The sequence below is a fragment of the Leptidea sinapis genome, chromosome 1, assembly GCF_905404315.1.
Source record: "Leptidea sinapis chromosome 1, ilLepSina1.1, whole genome shotgun sequence".
Classification (NCBI taxonomy): domain Eukaryota; kingdom Metazoa; phylum Arthropoda; class Insecta; order Lepidoptera; family Pieridae; genus Leptidea; species Leptidea sinapis.
Window position 1 is genome coordinate 18,038,133 of NC_066265.1, and position 21,754 is coordinate 18,059,886.

Below are 21,754 nucleotides of genomic sequence, written 5' to 3' on the forward strand. Positions count from 1 at the left end.
CAAACATATTTTTCAGAAATCCATGTGCGAGCGCTCTTACCACTGAATCAACCGTTCGAGTGACGTATCGTTGATAAATCTTGTATGATTTGTTCAACTCTCGGGTATTGGCTTCATTTAGTTCAATGTTTTCAAATTTAATTTGTGTAATTAATCCCAGAAGTCAGGGTTATCACTTTAAAAAATAACAAACTCTTTCAACTTCAGTCACCATGCATGCTGCAAAGTACATGAACATAGAAATTCCTAAATAATGTTTAATACTCGCAGTAATTAAGGTGTTTTATTGAAATTTTACTTACTTCATTCGTAGCCTCCTCATGATACGCGAGGCCGCTTCCATTGTGTCACAGTTTTCCTTGTACACTATGAAATGTACATACTGGCCCGGCCACATCCACTTCACTCTGTTGTCTACGCGAACTGTAATACACAAGGTATTCACTAAGCGGACTGTATATTATAATCATAGGACACTGGATGGCAGTGAAAGCTCGTACGAGCCAACGAGTTTGGCCCAGAGAGGAACCTAGCACAAGAAGGGTTCTGTACCATAAAAAAGTTACAAACAATATGTAATTTTTAAATATTTTTGTTAAAAACAGTTTTTCAACATACTTGCTCGTACAGTGAGCCTTATTCCATCATTCTTACGGCCATAAATCTATATGTATAATATAATTATCCCTACAAAGTTAAGTTAGTATCTAACTGCACATTATATGAGAGTAAGAAAAGCATTTTCAATTTAAGTTTGAAATGGGAATGCAGTTTTTTTAAATAATTTAAAATCCATTTACACTTTTGGAAAAAATAAATGGGTCCCTAATTAAGACGAAAAATCATTTATTATTATTAAACCATGTATAATTTAAAATAATGTGTTATATAAAACTAAACTATGTTTAAGAAAACCGGCTTCAAAAACTAAAATGTATAAAATAACTCAATAAAGATGACCTGAAGAGAGAATATTAGAAGACACCTCTTATGCAAACCTTATATCTTTAATATTAATAAATGAAATCTGTCTGTGTTTCACTCATAAGCTGTACCAACATTGCCATATATTAACGAACAATGGCACAGTGGAAACTAAGTAAACGAGTATAGAGCCTAAGATGTATTATATTCGTAACTTACCATAACATAATATTTAAAACATAATTTACCTACAAATCGAACTCAAATTGATATAAAATAATCTAAACTTATTACATTTTTATGTTGGCAGCACTCAACCTCCAATCGCCGCTCGACTGTCAAATGACGACCAAATATTTAAATAGGTACATTCGTTATAACAAATTCGCGCTGTCCGCTCCAGTTCTTTTGTCTTTAACATAATATTATTAGCTTTACATCTATATTTTTTAGTGTCTGTGTATACAAAATGCCGGGGACAAATATATATATATCGGCGCAAATACTACAACACGAATTGAAAACACGTGCACGTGTACCGAGCCTCATAAATACGGCCGCATTTCAAAACACGTGGATTAGCGGACACGTGCGCCGGGTCCTATAAATACAGCCGCACGGTCGACACTTCAGTTCCCACAAGCACACAGCCGGTCTGAAGTTCGAGTCTCCTTAGGAGACGCCCCGCGACTGTTGTTGCGTAGTGTTTGCGGCCTCCACGGCCCACGTCCTACTTCGCTGTGAAAGCCAGGGCTGCTAACAGCACAGAGGAGGTTTTAGTCGGTATGGGGCGTCCGCTTACGCGGACACTCGAGTCCGACATATTACGCCCCGTTCCGGGGCGTAAATACGTAACAGTATTTCCTCTATCAAAAAAAAAAAAAAAAGACACTTCAGTCAGTCGTGCTCGGGCTGTCATACGGTACGGACCTCTCTGGGACGTTGTAACGCTGCCCGTTGAATAAACGAAAGTAATAAAATACCTACTCGTGTAGTTTTCTTTAGAAGAACCAATGAGTGATCTTCAGCAAGATAGCAATTGTGATGTCAACAGTAATGACGTCACACCTTTTAAAAACAATACAGAGGTTACAGAATACAGAGATTACAGAAAATATACATACATATAGGCACTATAAATACAATTTTTCAATGGTTACAAAATTTCTTTAAACCTCCATAACTTTATCCACCTTTTTACTTTTTTTCTAGAGAATGTGTACTTTTAAATGACATATATTTATTCCATGTATATTCTGGGATACCTGGCCCATACATGTACTGTCAATCTCTTTTTTGAAGAACATGTCTAAGGCTTTAAAATTAGCAGCCGGTTCCAAATAAAACAATATCAAATATGCACCTTACCGCCTTTCCTGTATTTTTCAAATTTACAATATTTCTTTTCATCAATAGTCACTGTACTCCCCACAATACTATCACCAAACGCTTTCTTCACAGCTTCATGTATTCTAGTTCTTTCTTCTTTTGACATTCCTGTCACATCTAACTGTAAAACAAATGATAAAAAATGTATACTTTTTAATGGATTGACTTAATCTACTACAGATATACATTTTTGTAAGCAATTAGTGGATTGGTGGAGAATCACCATTGTTTAAAATTTTAATATTTTTTTCTTGTATTTTCACTCTACTGACTTGATCTTTTTTATTTTGACAAAGGGAAAAAATAAGATCAACATTTCCATTGATAATATACCATATACTGCTTTTAAAGGCTATTGTGAACCAATACGCAGGCTGAAACGAAGCCATTAACCAGACAGTCTTTAACTGAGTATAGATTATCTCATAATATAATCATGGAATATGTCCGCTAAGTCTATCGGAGGTCGCAGGAGATTTTTTAGAAGGCATTGCCCAAAAAGATCCCTAAGTTAGCTATTATATATATTAAGGCGGGCAGAAAGGTGTACTCCCTGTAAAGCTCCTTCAGACCCATTAGTCTCAAGAAAGTCCTTGACAGGTATATATACGAGAGGATGATTGAAACAACACACTTTCAGAGTCTGTTCATAAGGCGGCTTTCTAACACCACTTCTATAGACACTAGCATTAGATGAACTACTTAGTAAGCTGGCAGATCTCAGGATTGATGCACTGGGTCACGCCGATAACCTAGTTGTACATGTCAGACATTTTTGCCAAAGCCTCATTTTTACAAAAGTGTAAGCTACTGCAAACAAACAAACTGTCATAAAATCTCAAAAGGACTGTTATTGTGTAGTCCATTAAGAAAAGAAAAACTAAAGAACTGAAGCCCACTAATTGGAACAGGTCGAAGTTAAAATTCTCAGCTGAGATTGAGTATTTGGGACTTGCATGGAATTCAGCCAATGCCAAAACAAAACAAAGATTGAAGGGAGACAATTTGGTAGCACATCCCAAGCTCCTTCTATGGTTGTACACAGCAATTATGAGCCCATGAGGCCCAGAATAAAAGGCATAGGTAATTAATGAAATGGCCAATGAGCTCTCAAGAGCTAGAGTTAAATCAAATCAAATCAAAATCATCTTATTCACGTAGGTCACGGAAATGACACTTATGAATGTCAAAAAAAAAATCTTATTTTATCTACAGCTTCTTTGTAAAGGGTTGAGCTAATGAGAAGAAGTAGCAAGAAACTCATAGTCACTCTTTTATATCAAGATTTACAGATCATTTCAATTACAATATAATATGTAAAAAGTAAAATGATGTCAGAGTTTTCATATGGTCCGGAACCTGTAGGTAGCTGGCGCTGTGGTAAATTAACAGGTTAAAACATTCAACAGCAAGAAATGAATGAAGCATTAATGAACAGGAAACAATGCATATTTATCAGAATTCTAGTTATTGCCTATTCAAGCATCTTAGTGTAGTTGGAATCAAAAACTAAAAACCTTGCAGATTTTGACTTGAGGTTGATGACACATCTCTGCATTTCCTCTGCGATTGCAGCCAACAAATACAAAAACGTAACACCACTGTTGGATATTACACATTAAGTGATGTTTGAGATATTTGTGTCAAAAAGATACTGCAAACCACATATGTCGAAGGTCTTGATGACGAGCTATAGTATAAGTGGCACGAACCCAATAGTTCAATCTTAGACGCAGTTTTACTACAATCAATAGAAACTAGATTAGTAGCTGTTTGCAAATAATAATAAATTTACTTTTAACTACTTTTATTAAAGAAACAAAAGAGCGCAATATAAAAAATTATAATATTACCAAAAGCAAGATTGGACTTTATTATTGTTAAAGTGGCAATAGTAAAACATTTCAAGATTTGAAATGTCAAACTTTTGCCTACAGACAGACACACAGGCAAAGCTATAAGGACACTTACTTCAACACTACCAAAATCGGGCCCTGTGCATAAAGTCAGTTTGTTTATCTTATCCCATGTTTCCAGTGGCAGAATTTCTAAATTGTATTTATTTAGAAGTAAATCATCATCGTCAAGGATAGCATTGCCATCTGCTGGAGGTTCAGGTGCAGAAAGATCTGTTAATTGTGCTATTTCGCCTTTCTCATTTATCTCTGATACTTGAAAATCAGAAAATCTGCAACAATATTTTTTCACTTTAAGTATTTTAAATTGTAAATAGATAATTGATGGAACTGCTATATTTTATTAATGATATCTTAAAGAAATTTAGAGAAGAGCCAATAAGTTGCCTAGGGAACTGAAAAATCTTACACTTACAAAGCTCGGACTCAGCACCCTCCAAAGCAGGCGAGAAAGAGGCGATCTAATTGAAATATACAAAATACAAAATAATTATTACAATATACCAAATTTTGAGAGCATGTTTCCAAGAAAGAGCAATCCTAGACTAAGGGGACATGATATGAAGCTAGAATATCAATTAGCATCATCAAATCCATTAAAACACTTCCTGACCAACAGAGTTGTTCGTATATGGAATAGATTGCCCAAGGATGTGGTTAAATCAAAATCTGTTAACCAGTTTAAGGATATACTGGACCAGGACTGGACCGGAGGCTCCTTTGCACAGGATGCTGGCTAGATTATGGATACCACAACGGCACCTGTTTCTGCCGTGAAGCAGTAATGTGTAAACATTACTGTGTTTCGGTCTGAAGGGCGCCGCAGCTAGTAAAATTACTTGGCAAATGAGACTTAACATCTTATGTCTCAAGGTGACGAGCGCAATTGTGGTGCCGTTCAGAATTTTTGGGTTTTTCAAGAATCCTGAGCGGCATTTCATTGATATGGGCAGGGCGTATCAATTACCATCAGCTGAACGTCCTGCTCGTCTCGTCCCTTATTATCATAAAAAAAAAATATTTGGATAGATATGGCAAATGATATAGTCATCAGCGAAAGCTGCTAAGTCTATTATAAATTAAATAATACAATAAATTTCTCGATTCCTCTAAAAATCATTTTTTGTTGATATTCACCAAATCAATAGCTGAAGTGAATTCAGTGTTCTAGCGCCCGTTTTGATGCACTTTCATGGGGGCACTACAAAAGCTATTTGTAGCCTCATTGCTGTGTATAATGTGCACAAAACCACAAAGACAAAAGACAGCCACACATATGACAACACTACTCCTGCTACTGGTGCCCTGTCTGATGTGAGGTCTGCAAAGAAACACAAGAAGAGGCAAACAAAAATACTTTTAAGTTATCCAACCTACCTCACAAAAATAAACCAAGCAAAGACAAGCACAAATACAATTGGATATACAGACAGAGATCCTAATGAAAAATCCTAAAGAAACCTGAAAACATCCATCTTAGGGGCAACAAAGGCAGATAAAATGCAAATAGTAATTAATAATGAAAATAATAATACTTCAACATAAGCTACAATAAACTAGCAGCCTGATAAGATGAATAACAACACTCATAAACAACCAATGTCAAAATAACTTCCATGAGACAAGCAACATGGAACATAAATTGCTTGGCTCCAAACAAAGATAATGTTCGAGTACTTATTGAATCACTTATCACACTCTATATATTGTATTAATAGCAGAGCCTATATTGCACAGAAGCCAACAACATTAAATTAAATTGCTGTAACACATATTATGTTAAAACTGATGGAAAATAACATTTTTGTACTAGTATTTAAGAAATCCATCAAACATCCTTGAGAGAATAGTAAACTGAGGCCATATATATATATATGCATATATATACATTGCTTAAGCTCGGCATATTCCGCACAAAAACACTTTTGTATTTAATATTGGCCCCTACAAGTTTCCACATCTTCTAAACTTGTTGTAATTTCAAGTAGTGATATTAGACTGCCTATGTACTATTGTCAATGCAAATCTTGTTTCTTGTGGCCATGCAGATATCACCTTTGTTAATTACTGACAATTAGCTCATCAAAAAAATTTTTTTTTATGGAATAGGAGGACAAATGAGCATACGGGTCACCTGTTGTTAAGTGATCACCGCCGCCCACAATATCTTGCAACACCAGAGGAATCACTGGAGTGTTGCCGGCCTTTAAGGAAGGTGTACACGCTTTTTTTGAAGGTACCCATGTCATATTGTCCCGGAAACACCACACAAGGAAGCTCATTCCACAGCTTTGTAGTACGTGGAAGAAAGCTCCTTGAAAACCGCACTGTGGAGGACCGCCACATATCCATATGGTGAGGATGATATCCTAACTTGTGCCATGTGTCATGCGAAGGTGGAATTCGAGGCAGGAAGCAGGTTAAACAGCTCTTGGGAATAAGAAATAATACATAAGAAATAATAATATATAAGAAAACTGATACACTAAGTAACAGTTGTACTGAATGGGATGGCTTTAAACAGCAGTTAAGAAAGACATATAAGAGGATCAGAAAAATTAATGAGATAGCCAAACAGCAGCACCATGTACTTATTACTGTTTGTGGTAAGGTACAAAGGCCTGTGACCAGCCACAACAAGTCAAGCCACCATTGCAAAAGCTAAGAAAGCTGACAAGTCTACAAGACATCTTGTGCAAGTGTTAACACTTAACAAAAGTAGGAAAACTAATTTGAAAAAAAAAAAGTGAATGCTAAACAGTTAAAATGTTTATTCATGAGAAGTCCAGAAGCCAATAAGAATGCTCAAATAAAATTACAAAATAAATCACTGCACAGTCACCATGAAAAGCTCTTTTACAACTTTACTCAGAGTAGGTATACAAGTTTTGCCCTTAAATATGGAAGGTCCCTAATATAATAATGATTTCTTGCCCATCTTGTCAAACCTCTTTGAAAATCTCTTGATCCACAGACTCTTCCATGAAAATCAAATATTACCAAATCATCAATTAGAGTATATAACAAAATTAGGAACTCACTCCTGTGAGTTACTTTCCAGAGTAAAGAATATTGCCTTGCTGTGTTTTGAGATGTGGAATAAGCATTTGAAAGAGTATGGCACTTTGGGATGCTCTTAAAGGTCGAGACAAACATACCTTATAGTTAGTACATACTATTGAAGTCTTACCAATGGAAAGGATATTCAAAGTTTGGGTAAACCAAGAATTATGTTAGTATTTCTTTGATATAAACACTGGAATGTTGCAAGTTTCTGTTTTTGAGCTGTTTTTATAACTTTGTTACTCCAGATATCCCTGAAACACCAGGTATAGTGAGAGCCACCTTTCCGTTGATAGCACAATACTTGCTTCAAATATATGTTGGAATAGCATTCAAGCTCCTGCAAGTTGTCCAATGTCGAATCAAGTCTAGTGTTTCCTAAATCACCATAGATCTTGATTAAAAAAGCAATTCTGTACCATACATTGTACATACCATTAATAGCCATCTTACAAAAGTGAGACGTTGACTGTTTCCGACTGTGGTACATTTAGAATTAAATATCGAATATTGGACAAATAAAAAAAATATTAAGATAAACAAATAATAATTAACCACTAACTTACCTTGACTTGATTATACCATTGAATCCTTTATGATCACTTATATATTCTGTCACAAAAATATCTTTCTCTGTGAGCTTCTGAACTGGCTGAGACGGCTTGTTATTACTTCCTTGTAATTCATTTTTGTATAATGAATTCTGGTAAGATGTCTGGTGCCTATGCCCTGCAGGACCATTTCCAAATGGACGTCTCATGCCTCTAAATTCACCGGTTCCTCTAAAACCACGACCCCATCTTCTACCTCCACGACTATTTGATCTCCAGTTATTGCTCATCTCTTTCAAACTTAACCTTAACTGTATCAAATACAAACTTTGTAATGTTTTTTATATATACTCTTATTTTTCATTGAAGAAATTACTTACTTCTAGCTTGTTCAAATATTATTTTATTAAGCGCTTATATCATAAAAGTATAACTAAAATAAATTTATATTTTAATCATAAATTTGAAATCACAAAAATTCGAAACCTTGCTAGAATCGCATACACGCAAACGCGTTTAAATTCTCTTTGAAGTTTGAACGCAAAGTATTTTTTTTTTATTTATTAACGGCTTTGGACACAAGTCCATAACAAAGAGAATTTAAACACTTGGTCCAATGCCAAAATTTATCAAATATTTTCTGATTACCACAGATGACAGAACGCTATTACTCTAACCAAAGAGGATGAAAATACTACATAATAAGATACGGGACTGCCCAAGTAAAAATTTAAATTTTAGTTTAGCATGAAAAGTGCAGTGATATTTGGTTTTTGTTTGAAATAGTAATTACAAACAATACAAGGCGTTTTTTACAAGACTGTAGCCGTCATCTGTCAAACTTTAATGACTGCACGTTTCACACTTAATCGAATGAATCGGTTTTTTACTAGAGAGTTTTGCTAGACTGACTCTAACCTTAGAATATTTACACTAAAGAAATAGCGACTAGCGTCACTAACTTCATAACAAATAGAAAGGACAAGCGATATACAACTAAGCCTAAGTTTTAACGGGACAAAGCTATTGATCTGGCCTGGTACAATGATATTTAAAAGTAGATAGATAGGTTACGTAGCCAAAATTCCGTGTTTGAAAATAATACACTAATGCACACATGAATAATTTAACAATGCAATAGCACACTACATTACAATTATACGTCAAAGAAGGATAGTAAATGAAATTATCGCAAGCGAAAAAGAGATAACTCTAATTTGCTAATTGCTTCGTATTTGTATAGAAAAATACAGTTTATTCATCAGATATGATTTTTTACCGTACACCGTGATTTATGCCTAAATTACGATTCATTCATGAGTTCATATAGTAAAAGCTAATAAAGTAGTAAAACTGCATTGAAATTAGGTAGATAATTTGTTATTGATTTTATAAAAAAAAATTAATATTGATTATAATATATAGCCACATTGATGATATTAATTATTTATTCATAAGACACCAAAACAAAACCGAAAGGTATCTATAGTAAGGGTCCCATTTTTACAAATTTACCCAAAAAGTTTTAAGATTACAATTATTATTTTTTGTATCTTATATTATTTATGAATGTCTTTTTGTTGAGGGTTTGTTACAATAAGGTAATGGGAGAAGAAGAAAACGATCCATTGATTCTTCTGCAGTTAGCAAGGGATATATTGATAGGGACAGTATTACTGAAAAAACTCCTACGTAAACAAATAGCACTCACTGTCTACATCCGCTACCTACCCTAAAACTTGTTTTAGTCGTTTGATAGTTCAGCTACCTATATACGCACTTGTTTATTAAAAATTATTACATTCACTGCAACAATTACTTTTTTACATACTTTCCTAAAATATTCTACCTCGATCATACCGCAACAGACAGCATCAATATTTTATCATTTCTGTACGTTAATCTATGATCGGCGCGATTATCGATTGGCGATTAGCTTGTGAATAGTATTTTTGTGAATTTATTGTTTTCACAGATATTTGGTGTGCTATTAAGGCATTCCTTTAAAGTTATAAACTCATTGAAGCTATGAAGGATAAGGAAATGCCAATTTAAAGAGAAAGGAAAGTTTTATAATATGTGTATGTTACCTTGCCTGACTTAGAGCCCGTGCAGACACAACGCGTTCAGGCGTTCAGCGTTCAACCCGCGGTCGTCCGGTCGAGTTCTATAATAGTTCAAACACACACTGGAGGCAGTCAAGAACGCTGCGTTCCATTTTCCGGAGACTACTTGTACGCGATGTATTTCGATAGTTCGTCTTCAGAAGCATTGCTCTTGCGGAGTTTGGAAGAGTCGAAAAAGAAAAGAAGATACTGGGTGCATCCGATTAATACCGAGCGAGGTGAAAAAGGAGAGATGAGTGTTCTGTTACCTGAATTGCTTGAAGATGAAGAACGTTTTTTTATTTATTTTCGAATGTCAATAAAAAGTTTTTATGAATGATTATATCAAAAATGAAATAGAAAAACAAGATACCAACTGGAGAAAGGCTATATCTACAAAGGCTTGCAGTATTTTTAAGGTAAATTTTTATTTAGTTATAGTGAAAATAAAATGTTACATAGAATCATTAAGTGTGTATGTTATTGTTTCATAATACTTAGTTACATTTTGTGTGGCCGAATCCGCTTAAGCCATATTAGTTATCTCAGAGTGTTCGGTAGAAAAATTACTCGCGGAACAGCTGATGAATTTGTGCCAGCTGAATGTGGTCTTGCAGATTCAGTAGATGATACCGACAAAGGACTGGGTATTGAATTCTAAAAATCACTATAAAAGTCCATTCTCTCTAGGGACTGATGGGTTCTCCCTGGATTGCTGAAGAGTGGTAGAACTGCCACATGTACCTCCGTCGTTTTGTAGTTCGTACCGAGCAAACAACATAGCTATGTCTAATTTCATCATACTCTGCATTCTATTAGGGAGTTTCTTGAATGATTGAGCGTAGCTTAAGAAGAAATAATCGACTTCGTCGAATTTGGACTTTTGTTCGTTTTTCATACGTAGGTATTCTAGTACTTTATTAGTAGAATCTGCATTATTATAAATTGCCTTCCTCTTTCTTATTTCAGACCTTCGATTTTCTGGGATTGAATCATGCAACTCAACATGAGAAATATTTGAGTTTTCTTGTGTAATTGAAATGAGGTTTTCTTGTGTGCTTGAATTGTAGTTATCTTGTGTGCTGAAACTTGTACTTTCCTGTGTGCTGGAATTCAAGTGTTCTTGTGTGCTACCCGGTTGTGATTGAGAATCACAGTTGATATTAGTCTCTGTTGATCTATTTTAATCATCTAAAAATCGCATCAATTCAGCCCAGGGCCAATTTTTATATTTTTTATAAGCTTGACCTGAGGAAACAGCAATGCTTTTTTTATGTTTTGTGTAATTGTTCTTCAGCACTTTCCATTTAGAAGACCAGTAATTACCTGTAAAAAAATATTTTTTTCAGATACCTTGCGACAGGAGATAGCTATAAAACAATTGGTCATTCATACAGGATGGGATTCACAACTGTAGGTGAAATTGTCAAGGAAGTAAGTCAAGCGATTTGGAAAGTTTTACAACCCATATACCTGCCTTTTCCTACAGAAACAACATGGACACAGTCTGAGATTGGATTCAATGAGAGATGGAAATTTCCAAATTGCATTGGCAGTATAGATGGGAAGCATGTTTATATAAAATGTTGACCAAATACTGGAACATTACATTTTTGCTATAAACAGAAATTTTCCATAGTGTTGCTTGTTATAGTAGACCCAAATTATAAATTTATTTTTATCGATGTTGGTAGTTGTGGAAAAGAAAGTGATAGTATAATTTTCCAAAGGTCTACTTTCCATCATAAGCTTGTCAACAATCAGCTGAACATTCCCGGACCAAAGCCATTACCAGGTAGACATCAACCAATAACTCACGTTTTCATTGGTGATGGCGGCTTCAAATTAGAATTTTTTTTGATGAGACCTTTCCCTATTGATGTTGCTATTCACAATGAAAGAAAACAGAAGTATAATAAAAGATTGAGTAGTGCAAGACGCATATTAAAAAGTACCTTTGGTATTTTAGCTCAAAAATGGAGGTCATTTCTAAAAACATTTGAAATTGATGTAGACACTGTGGTACATGTCGATAAAACTGCATGCTGTTTGCACAACTATCTAAAGGAAAAAGAGAACTTCATGTTACTGAAGAAGATTACAGTCGAAATGTTCAAGCCTTGAGATCATTTCAGCCAACTAACACCAGGAGTAGTTTAGCAGCGTATGCAATTAGGGAAGAGTTTATTTCGTATTTTAATGAATAGTTATATTAATACTGTATATTTTAAGCAAATAATTGTAGTAAAAGTAATAATAATATATTATTTTTCACTTACCATCCTCTGTACCCATTTCTGTTGCTATATCAAGCCATGCTGCTTTTATTTTATGACGATTTTTATAATCTGGATCTCTAAGGTCATATAAAAGTCGCCTTTCCCTTACCAATTCAATTAATTTTTCTGTTGAGGAAGCCATCTTGCAAGTTGCAAGCGAAGCGTTCCACGAGTTCTTTGTATTTCTGATAATAGAACGCAAGAACGCGGGCGTTCACACTGACCGGCGCGGTCTGACTGCCGTTGTGTCTGCACGACGCTATAGTAGTCCACTACTTACAAAGAACGCAGAACGCGGAACGTGGAACGCGGAACGCCTGAACGCCTTGTTTCTGCGCGGGCTCTTATGGCTGACAGACATGGGGCCTAACCGAAAAATTATCATATTAAAGAAATTACTGTCAAAATAACATAGAAAGAAGTGTAGTTGGAGTTAGAAGAAGAGATAAAGTAAAATTGAAAGATATAAAAGTATGACTAAATTTAAAGACTCAAAATCAATATTATGTAGAATATTAAAATGGCGATGGATAGGACACAATGTTAAGAGAATGTTAAGAACCATCAAATTGACTAAAATCCAGAAGGTCCCAGGTTCGAGCCTGGGGTACTTACGTCTTGATTTTTTTAATTTCTTAATTTTTTTTATCACGTTTTTTTAATTTTCATTTTTATGACAAGCATTTTTATTTAGTTTCACCTGTCCCGTTGTGTGTCTGTAATCAAATCTTGCATGTTAAATTTTACTCACTTCGCGTTTGCTTTTTTTTAAATTAATTTCGTGAAAAATAACTTCAATATTATGACTTTTTTAATTTCATTGATGTTTTTGAAATATTAATAATATGAAAATGTGTCAGTCGACAGTTGTGGTCCATTCAATGGGAAACGAGTGCCATCTTGTGTTAAAATATAAAACTACGATAAATAAATTTATCAGTTTCTTTTCACTTTTGGATCACTTAGTGTATCCAAAAAATAATCCGAGCAACTGGAGTACTCTGAAGAAGGGTCGAACATACTTGGTACAAATGGTAGTAAATTTTCACTTATTTTGGCTGGCGATTTCAACATCAACTTCGCTGATAAAAAATCAGAGCGGTTGACAACTTTTCTTTTGAAAATATTGAATTTGAAAATGAATAATGATCCACAAGAATCCACAACAAAATATGGGACCATCATTGACGCGGTATTTTCCAGATATTTAGAAGATATCAAGTCTGAAACTTATGTTTCTTATTTCAGTTACCATAAACCTATAGTTTCAATGATTAATATTCCTGAATAACCTACATGTATTGTAAGATAATAAAAATATTTTAAACAATATTAATTTAATTAAAGAAAAAAAAATTGTTTTCTTATCGGTCACCACGCTCAAAAAGTGTAACTTGAATTAATATGAAAGAAAAAAAAACAAAGGAAAAAAATACTGCATAAATAAATAATTATAATTGCATAAGTTGATAAAAAATGCTATGCAATAGCTTTACCACGGCAGTCCCCGAGTGCCACACGTCTATTTTTTATTTTATTTATTAACAAGCTATCTCGGCCTATGAGTCGAGAAGCGACGATTTTACGCGAGTCTCACCCCGCGGTCGTCCTAACGTTGTTTATAGCGTAAACCCTCGTTTTCTTTAATTTTATTCTAGTACCTATCTGAACTTAATAATCTTTAGTTGAACGAAATTTAATGAAATAAAATATAAAAAAGTTCGTAAAGTACCTACTATTGCAGGAGGAAGGAAATGAACTTTTAATTTTTAGGTACATACACAATTGGAATATATTTTATATGATTGTTTAATTTGTACTTACTATTATTTTCTATGCTTACCATTTACTTAAAACATCCATAAGATACATAATAGCTTTAAGGGTAGATGTATACACTTCTATAATAAAGTCCCAGCTACTGTTCAGGCATTATCTATAAATAAATTTAAATGTTTTATAAAAAAATGGCTTTGTCGTAAATCCTATTACTCCACAGCTGAATTATGTTACCACAGCTATGTAACTGATTGGACAGCCTGGGACTAGATTGTGATCATTTTATAGCGATAGAAATGACTGTACAATATTGTATATTTTTATTGAAAAGAGCGCAAAAAAAGAATGCTGGGAGAGTTTCTTGCACCGCTTCTTCTCTCTCAGAGCGCCATTTGTTTCCGAAGCGGTAGTAGTATCTAGTATATTATAAATGACATCATAAAGAATTCTAAAGGAATAAATTTTGAGAAAATAAATGCTATTTTATGCCTTTTATAACTCAAAAAGTATGGACATAAGAAAAAAAAGGTTTAAACAAATGTTGTAGGGAATAAACTTCTACCAATTTCTTCAATCTATAAAAATGTTTTTTTTTGATTAATCCAATATTTTAAGAGTTATCGGCCGACATGGAAAAACCGGTTCATTAAATACTTAAATAAATAAGTTTTAAGAAAATAAAAAACGAGAATTACCATCTACAACAATGGTCTCAATTACTTTTGCCCTAAAGTACATAGTTTCTGAGATATCGACAAAAAACCTTTCAACTATGCTCCACCTGGATCCGTCAGCATTATATGATGTAATAATGCTCAGTAAACGACCCATGGCCTTACAAAAAAGAAATTGGATCGGAAATTTTGTTCTATAATGGGTTTGAACTGTATTTAGTGGGTTAAAAACCTATTTTAACTGGTCTACATAATTGAAAGGGCTTTTGTTGGCTTTTTCTTACTGACCGTATTCCCTAGAACTCTCATTCGAGCCTGGTGCCGAGTTAAGTTGACGGACATATAACACAGGTTTATGGATAGGTAGGTAGTAGGTACTGACAATGTATATTATATTAATCCACATATTCACTCTAATTTATTTTATTGCAATTAATATTTATAACAAAATATTATGTATTATTAATATTTCAACCATAACTTTTAATAACATATATTTTTACAGCTAAGCTAAGAGTATAATCCTTAGATTATGGATTGGTCTCCAACTAGTTACCGCACTACCTAAGAACAATAGCTTTCCTATTACGGCAACTATTAGCTGATGCTTGCGTGCGTGGCATCTTGACACTCAATGGCATATTTCAAATTTTGTAACTTACGCTTCGAGTTATTTTACACCATGAGAAGTCCAGTAAAATTAATAAAATACAAAATACTTTCTGATGATAATATGATGTATGATCCCAGTGTCGTTCTTATATAATGTAGTATTTTTTTACAAAGTTTTACTACGTAACCCGGCATTTTAGTTTCAATTATTATAAGCAAAGTTTAATAGAACATATGGCACATCACGACACACATTGTTCGAGATTGGCTCGAGTACGTCCATTTGGGCGGAGTATTAGTTGCCGCACTTTGCGACTACGCCTGCACTAAGTATCTAGTTTAAGCGCAGCGGAGATCAATCCTTAATCTTAGGTAACATCATTGTCAAGTAACTTCGTAATGACGACGAAACAGTATGATATTCTCAGTTAATTACTCCAGCAAACCTGCGCCAGGTAATACTCTAAATTACTATAAAACTGTACATGATGTATATCTATAAGATTTTTTTAAGATAACCGATACAGTTATAATGGAATTTATCTGTGTAGCCTGACACGGGCAATTAAACCATTTTGTAGGTACCTAGGAAATGTTTTAGTTGCTTACATACATATTTCTATATGAGGTAAAAATAGAAACGTGGCCGCAATACTGAAATCTGCTTAATATTCTTGAGAAGGGCCGCCTAAATCTTCTTTAGGGATATTGATGACTGCGTTCTTCTTCTTTGGAATTAAAAATTGGTGAATTTGTGGTACAACTCCAGCGTTTGGTATAACTGCTCTGCCGAATAGTTGATCCAACTCTGAGTCGGTCTTAATGGCAATCATAATATGACGAGTCGTTATTCTGGAAACAGTTAATACTTCTGTTGTAAGTGATGATTATACTCAAGAAATCTTATTTGCCGTATCACCGCTCTTCGACAACACTAGCCTCAATGCCTCGCATAGGTACAATCGGAATTATGTCATTTGGAAAGCAAAACCTGGTTTCGAATAAGCTGGACGTCATAAATAGAGCACGGCAATTAATTCAAGTCGGCGTCTACATTCTAGCGTTCTACAAAGCCCAGGTCCGGCCAAATCAGGAGTATTGCTGTCACCTTGGTCTGGAAAATGGAACACCCCAGGATCAGCTCGAACGCAACACAGAGAGACATCGCTTCAATGTGTGTCTTCTACCGCATTTATTACGAGGAGTGTTCCGAGGAGCTGTTAGACCTTCCACCTTCATATGACGCGCCACAAATTGGAATATTATCCCCAGCATCTAAACGACTTGCGTTCCTATACAGTACGGTTGAAAAGGACCTATCTTCCACGTGTAGCCAAACTGTTTAATGACTAATGAGCTTCGTTGTGGGGTGTTTTTAGGACGATACAAAATGGGTGCCTTCAAAAAACTGCGTACCTACACCTTTAAAAGCCCGTAACGCTCCTGTGATTCCACTGGTATTTAATGTGAGCAACGGCGATCTCTTTACGTCAGGTGACCCGTACGCTCGTTAATATCGTCGTAATAACCTACATATAAGCATGATTTTGGTATCTACAATCAACTGTTTTTGGTGTGAATGACTCTTGAATAACAGGTTGCGGGTTCGATTTCACGGATCGGATGCTAGAAAGCATTTCCGTGGTGTTAACTGCGCACTTAAACAGCCAACTTAAGGCTGTGCAGTACTTATAAATTGCACTGTACAGTTTGAATCTTCGATATAGATATGTGATCTAAAAAATAAATTCCTGGGCGTTGAGAGTATGAAACACTGGCACGAATTGAGCGTGGTCATTGAAAGTCAACAACCGCACCCAGCGTAGGTGCAATCCGTGTTTGTCACAAGTAAGTTAGTAATAAGTACGTACCTACCTACGCGACAAACACGAGGGCAAATGCGTACTCCCTGTAAGGGAGAATTAAAAAATATATATGTTAGGGACTGATACGTAGTCTCCATACCGAACGTGTAAAATATTGTAAAACGTGAAATACCAGGTAATAAAAATTACGGAAATGAAACTGTTATTTACTTTAAATTTGCTACTGCTTCTAAATTACTGGTGATTTTTTAATCGATCTAAAAAGAGAAAATGGTTATTTTATTCCTCTAAAAGCGAACGTTTTAAAAGTAAAAAAAAAATATAACTTTGACAGAAGGAACTTTATAGTATATTCACTGCAAACGACTGGAGGCAGAGTGCCACTGCCTTTCACAAGAATTATATTTGTGTGGGATTGGTGTTCACGCGTGAATCGAGATAGTTCGCTCCGCAAAAACGCAGAAGGTCGTTTGCGTGATCTTGAGCCTAAAGCTTACCTTCTCTTTTTAATGACAAGAGCGGCTTCAACTGATAAATCCAATATTTCACTTGCAAGATACTCTATGACAGCCGCTAGAAATATGGCTGCGTCCGCCGATACTCGAGGTGCATAACCTCTTAGATTGTTGTGGATCCGTGCTACTGGGAATATTATGCCTGCACGTTTACTTTTTGATATTTTCCCTAAAAATAAAAACTATTAGGTCGGTGTTTCATTCAAAAAGCTCATAATAATAAAGGAGTAAGTATATAGAAATAATAATCATGGCTGTTCATTGTCAGTACACTTATGAAAATTTAATACCTATACGTTCACAAAAATAGTCACCTTTATGCTCCTAATAGGGATTTTCATTATTATAATTAACACTAGAAATACGGGTTTGCTTGTAACTAGTTCTAATAGGCTTGATAAGATACATAATAGCTTTAAGGGTAAATCTATACACTTTTATAATAAAGTCCCAACCATTGATCAGGCATTATCTATAAATGTTTTATTAAAAAAGGGCTCTGTCGTAAATCATACTACTCCTCAGCTGATTATTGAAGTGATCGGACAGCCTGGGACTAGATTATGATTATTTTATAGCAATAGCAATGACAGTACAATATTGCATAAGTATTTTATTGAAAAGAGCGCAAAAAAAGAATGCTGGGAGTGTTCCTTGCGCTACTTCTTCTCTCTCAGAGCGCCATTTGTTTCCGAAGCGGTAGTCTATATCTAGATACAGATGTCATTTCTAATATAAGTACTAGAACTTATTTTAGAAATGACATCAAAAATAATTCTAAAGGAATCAATTTTGAGAAAATAAATGCCTTTTATGCCTTTATATGGATGTATTAGTAAGATGCTAAGATCTATCTAATGCTCACAGAATACCTTTATTGATTTATGGTGTATGTGGATGATGCAGCTACTGTACTCTATAACTTTTGTATTAATTTACATTTATTTTTTGACTTACTCGTGTAAGATATTGACTATTTGACGTTTGACTGTGTTTGTTGCATCATTTTAAATTTAACATATTATATTGTAATTGAAATGATCTGTAAATCTTGATATAAGAGAGTGGCAATGAGTTTCTTGCTACTTCTTCTCATTAGCTCAATCCTTTACGAAGTAGCAGTAGATTCAATAAGATTCAAAATATTTTATTTTTTTTGACATTCATAAGTGTCATTTCCGTGACCAACTTGAATAAACTGATTTTGATTTTGATTTCATTAGGTAAAAGTATAATTTAATACTCTTTGAAACTATCTACCAGATTGCACTAACACATTATTGTTATTTATAATCAGTCAGGTGTTCATCTGGAGTGTACTCGTAGTAGAAAGTAGGTACGGAGTGGTAACTAGTAGCTACCTGCAAACCTAAATTTTACTAAAGAACGTAACGTAACCAAAGATTAAGTAATAGTACAACGTAACTAATGTTGCTGAGAAAATCGATTCTGTTTACAAAGCTTAATAATTGTTCTTTATTTCTTATACTTTTTCTGATAACTGCAACCTTTATTTAAGTAAACCAAAATATTATGACATTAATAAAACATAATTTTACAACGCCGTTGAGAACAAAATCTAAATACATACTTGATTTCAACTAAGAAGGCAGTAGAAAAATTCCTTATTATTTACTCAAATTTTAATGTTTCTCAAGAGATAATCATCAAATTATCATAAGATGATTATTTTACAAACTCTATTGAAAAATTCCGAAACTAATTAGTTACCTATAAATAGCTAACCACATGGAACTCACCAGACATTTCTTCGAATTAGAAATCTGCAACAAATAAAATGACAATAAACCACATTAATTAATCATTTACAATTTCTTAGGTAAGTATGTTAATTGATTATAATTACTAATATTAGAACTTTATTATGGAATATTTAAATTTAATAGTGGAACAATATAATTATATATCAACTCAAACAATACTTTAATTTCAACATATTTAAAATTATGACTTTGACAGCAGTAGGTTGCAGTAAGTACCTACCTAAGAACAATTTATAAATTGAGGGTAGTTTTCATAATGCCTTACGTCAACCACTATACAGGTAATTCAGGCTATACAGGCTATACAGGTAAACACTATATCTTATCGTAAAATATAAACAGATTGAAAGGAAAACTTAATTCCATTTAGTAATTTAAGGATATGGTTTTTTGTCGGTCCAGTACTGTTGGCAACTACCTAACCCACTTACGGAATTTCGCCTCCCTTCAAATAAACGGTCAACTTTGTTTTTTTTTTAAATAAGTTGAGCAAGATACTGCATTCTAGGTGCACGATGGAAATTCACGAATCGGTGTCTCCACCTCCCTATATTTTACTTGGCTGTATAGAGACTTTTTAGAGGCGGAAGATCAGCATTTCAAAGTGCGCCAGCTGATCGCGCAACGGGGTGCGAAACCGCAAGGCTTCGCCTCGTCTACCCCGTCGTACCACCACGGATCAGTTCAGGATATGCAGGAGGGAAAACCACCCTGCACTGACTTGTTTATGGTTTCTTGGGGTGTATTAATAAGGTTTGAGCACGGTTGATCTCAAGTTCATGGTTCGTGTAAGCTTACCAATAGGTAAAGTAAAGCTGTGACATTGTTGATAATTGGAGCTATTGGGAGCGATATTGTTGACATGATTTCTTAATTGGGTAAGTACACCATTTCCAAGTTGTGAAACGGAAAAGAATTGATACTATTACCTGTGGTATGGCTGGCTATCTTTCGATTTTTTTCATTAAATAATTTTGTTTTGTTGAAGGAGACGAATTTTCCTCCGCTGCAATGGCGAATGGGTCGCATCGTTAACTCGTCGTGATAAGTAGCTTAAATTCAACAGTGCCAACATTAAGGCATAGTATATTTTTCTTCTTAACCTACCTATTGAAGCGGCAGTAAATTATTTCTGTCAAATAATTTACCTGCTTCGGGACTTATTCCAACCACGCACCTTTCATGTTTCATTTGTCCTGTTTGGTAGGTTTCATCCTTAATTAAATCATGAGATAGATAAAATCATGAATATCATTTATTATTATTATTATGAGTAGGGGTTTCAGATGCACTAAAATCCTTGGATCTATTGTGCCCCCTCCTTGCGCTAGCGCGCCTACCCTCGACTTCTTATGTCTAAAAACAAAGAGCTGTGGTGAAATCGAGGCTACTGACTAGGAGACGTGTGCCGGGATTTTAATTGTATTCTCTACACATCTAGATGGTGGGGCGGCAGGAATATGATAATTAAGAGTGTTTTGTATCCGAAGCATGTATTCATGTAGCATATCGTATTAAATATAATAACGCAATCACATGTTCTTACTACACACTAATTTGCTGTTTTATGATTTTCCAAGATGTTGGAATTTATTTATTTTGATCAAATCAAAGCGTGGTCGCTAGATATGGGCATTATGAGAACGTTCATGGTTCTTGAGAGGGCCATGCTCGGAGTTTCCCTGCGAGCTTGAATCAGAAATGAGAAGATCCATAGATGAAGCCACAACCTGAGAATTGAACAAAGCATACAAGATTTTATCAACAATACGTCACCCGAACGGTTGGCTCAATTGGAAAGATCGGTCGGTTTCGAGTCCCAAATCGTTCATAAAATTTGCATGGCATGAAGATCTTTGCTGGAGGCCCGAAGTGGGCATCTTGCGGCTAAAATGATGATCAAAAAACTTCATAGCAATATTCATTTACGTCAAAGAAATGACACTTATAAATGTGAAAACTTAGATTTAAGGATTGGTGGGGACCAATCCTCGCGCTCGAACTAGATACCGCAGGCGTAGTCGCAAAGTGCGGCAACTAATACTACGCCCAAGTGGGCTTACTCGAGCCAGTCTCGAGCAATGTGTGATGTTGACGTGCCACATGTTTTTGCTAATAATCGAAACTAAAATACCGGGTTGCATAGTAAAACTTTGTAAAAATAATAAAGACACTGGGATCACATATCATCAGTTAGTATTTTGTAGTTTATTAATTTCAATGTAAAATAACACGAAGCGTGTGTTACAAAATTTGAAAGATGCCACGCACGCAAGCATCTAATAGTTGCCGTATTAAAAAAGCTATTGTTGCGCAGAAGTTATACTTTACCATTTA

General features: G+C 34.7%; 1 protein-coding gene across 1 annotated transcript; it reads right to left on the reverse strand.

Annotated features, from left to right (window-relative positions):
* Positions 1-12: 12 nt before the first annotated feature.
* Positions 13-8,217, reverse strand: LOC126970722 (pseudouridylate synthase 7 homolog). Its single transcript, XM_050816818.1, has 5 exons — positions 7,859-8,217; positions 4,285-4,501; positions 2,293-2,434; positions 303-423; positions 13-219 (listed from the first exon to the last, which is right to left on the reverse strand). The coding sequence occupies exons 1-5, from the start codon at positions 8,131-8,133 to the stop codon at positions 204-206; spliced, it is 771 nt and encodes a 256-aa protein (XP_050672775.1). The 5' UTR covers positions 8,134-8,217; the 3' UTR covers positions 13-203.
* Between the last annotated feature and the right edge of the window lie 13,537 nt (positions 8,218-21,754).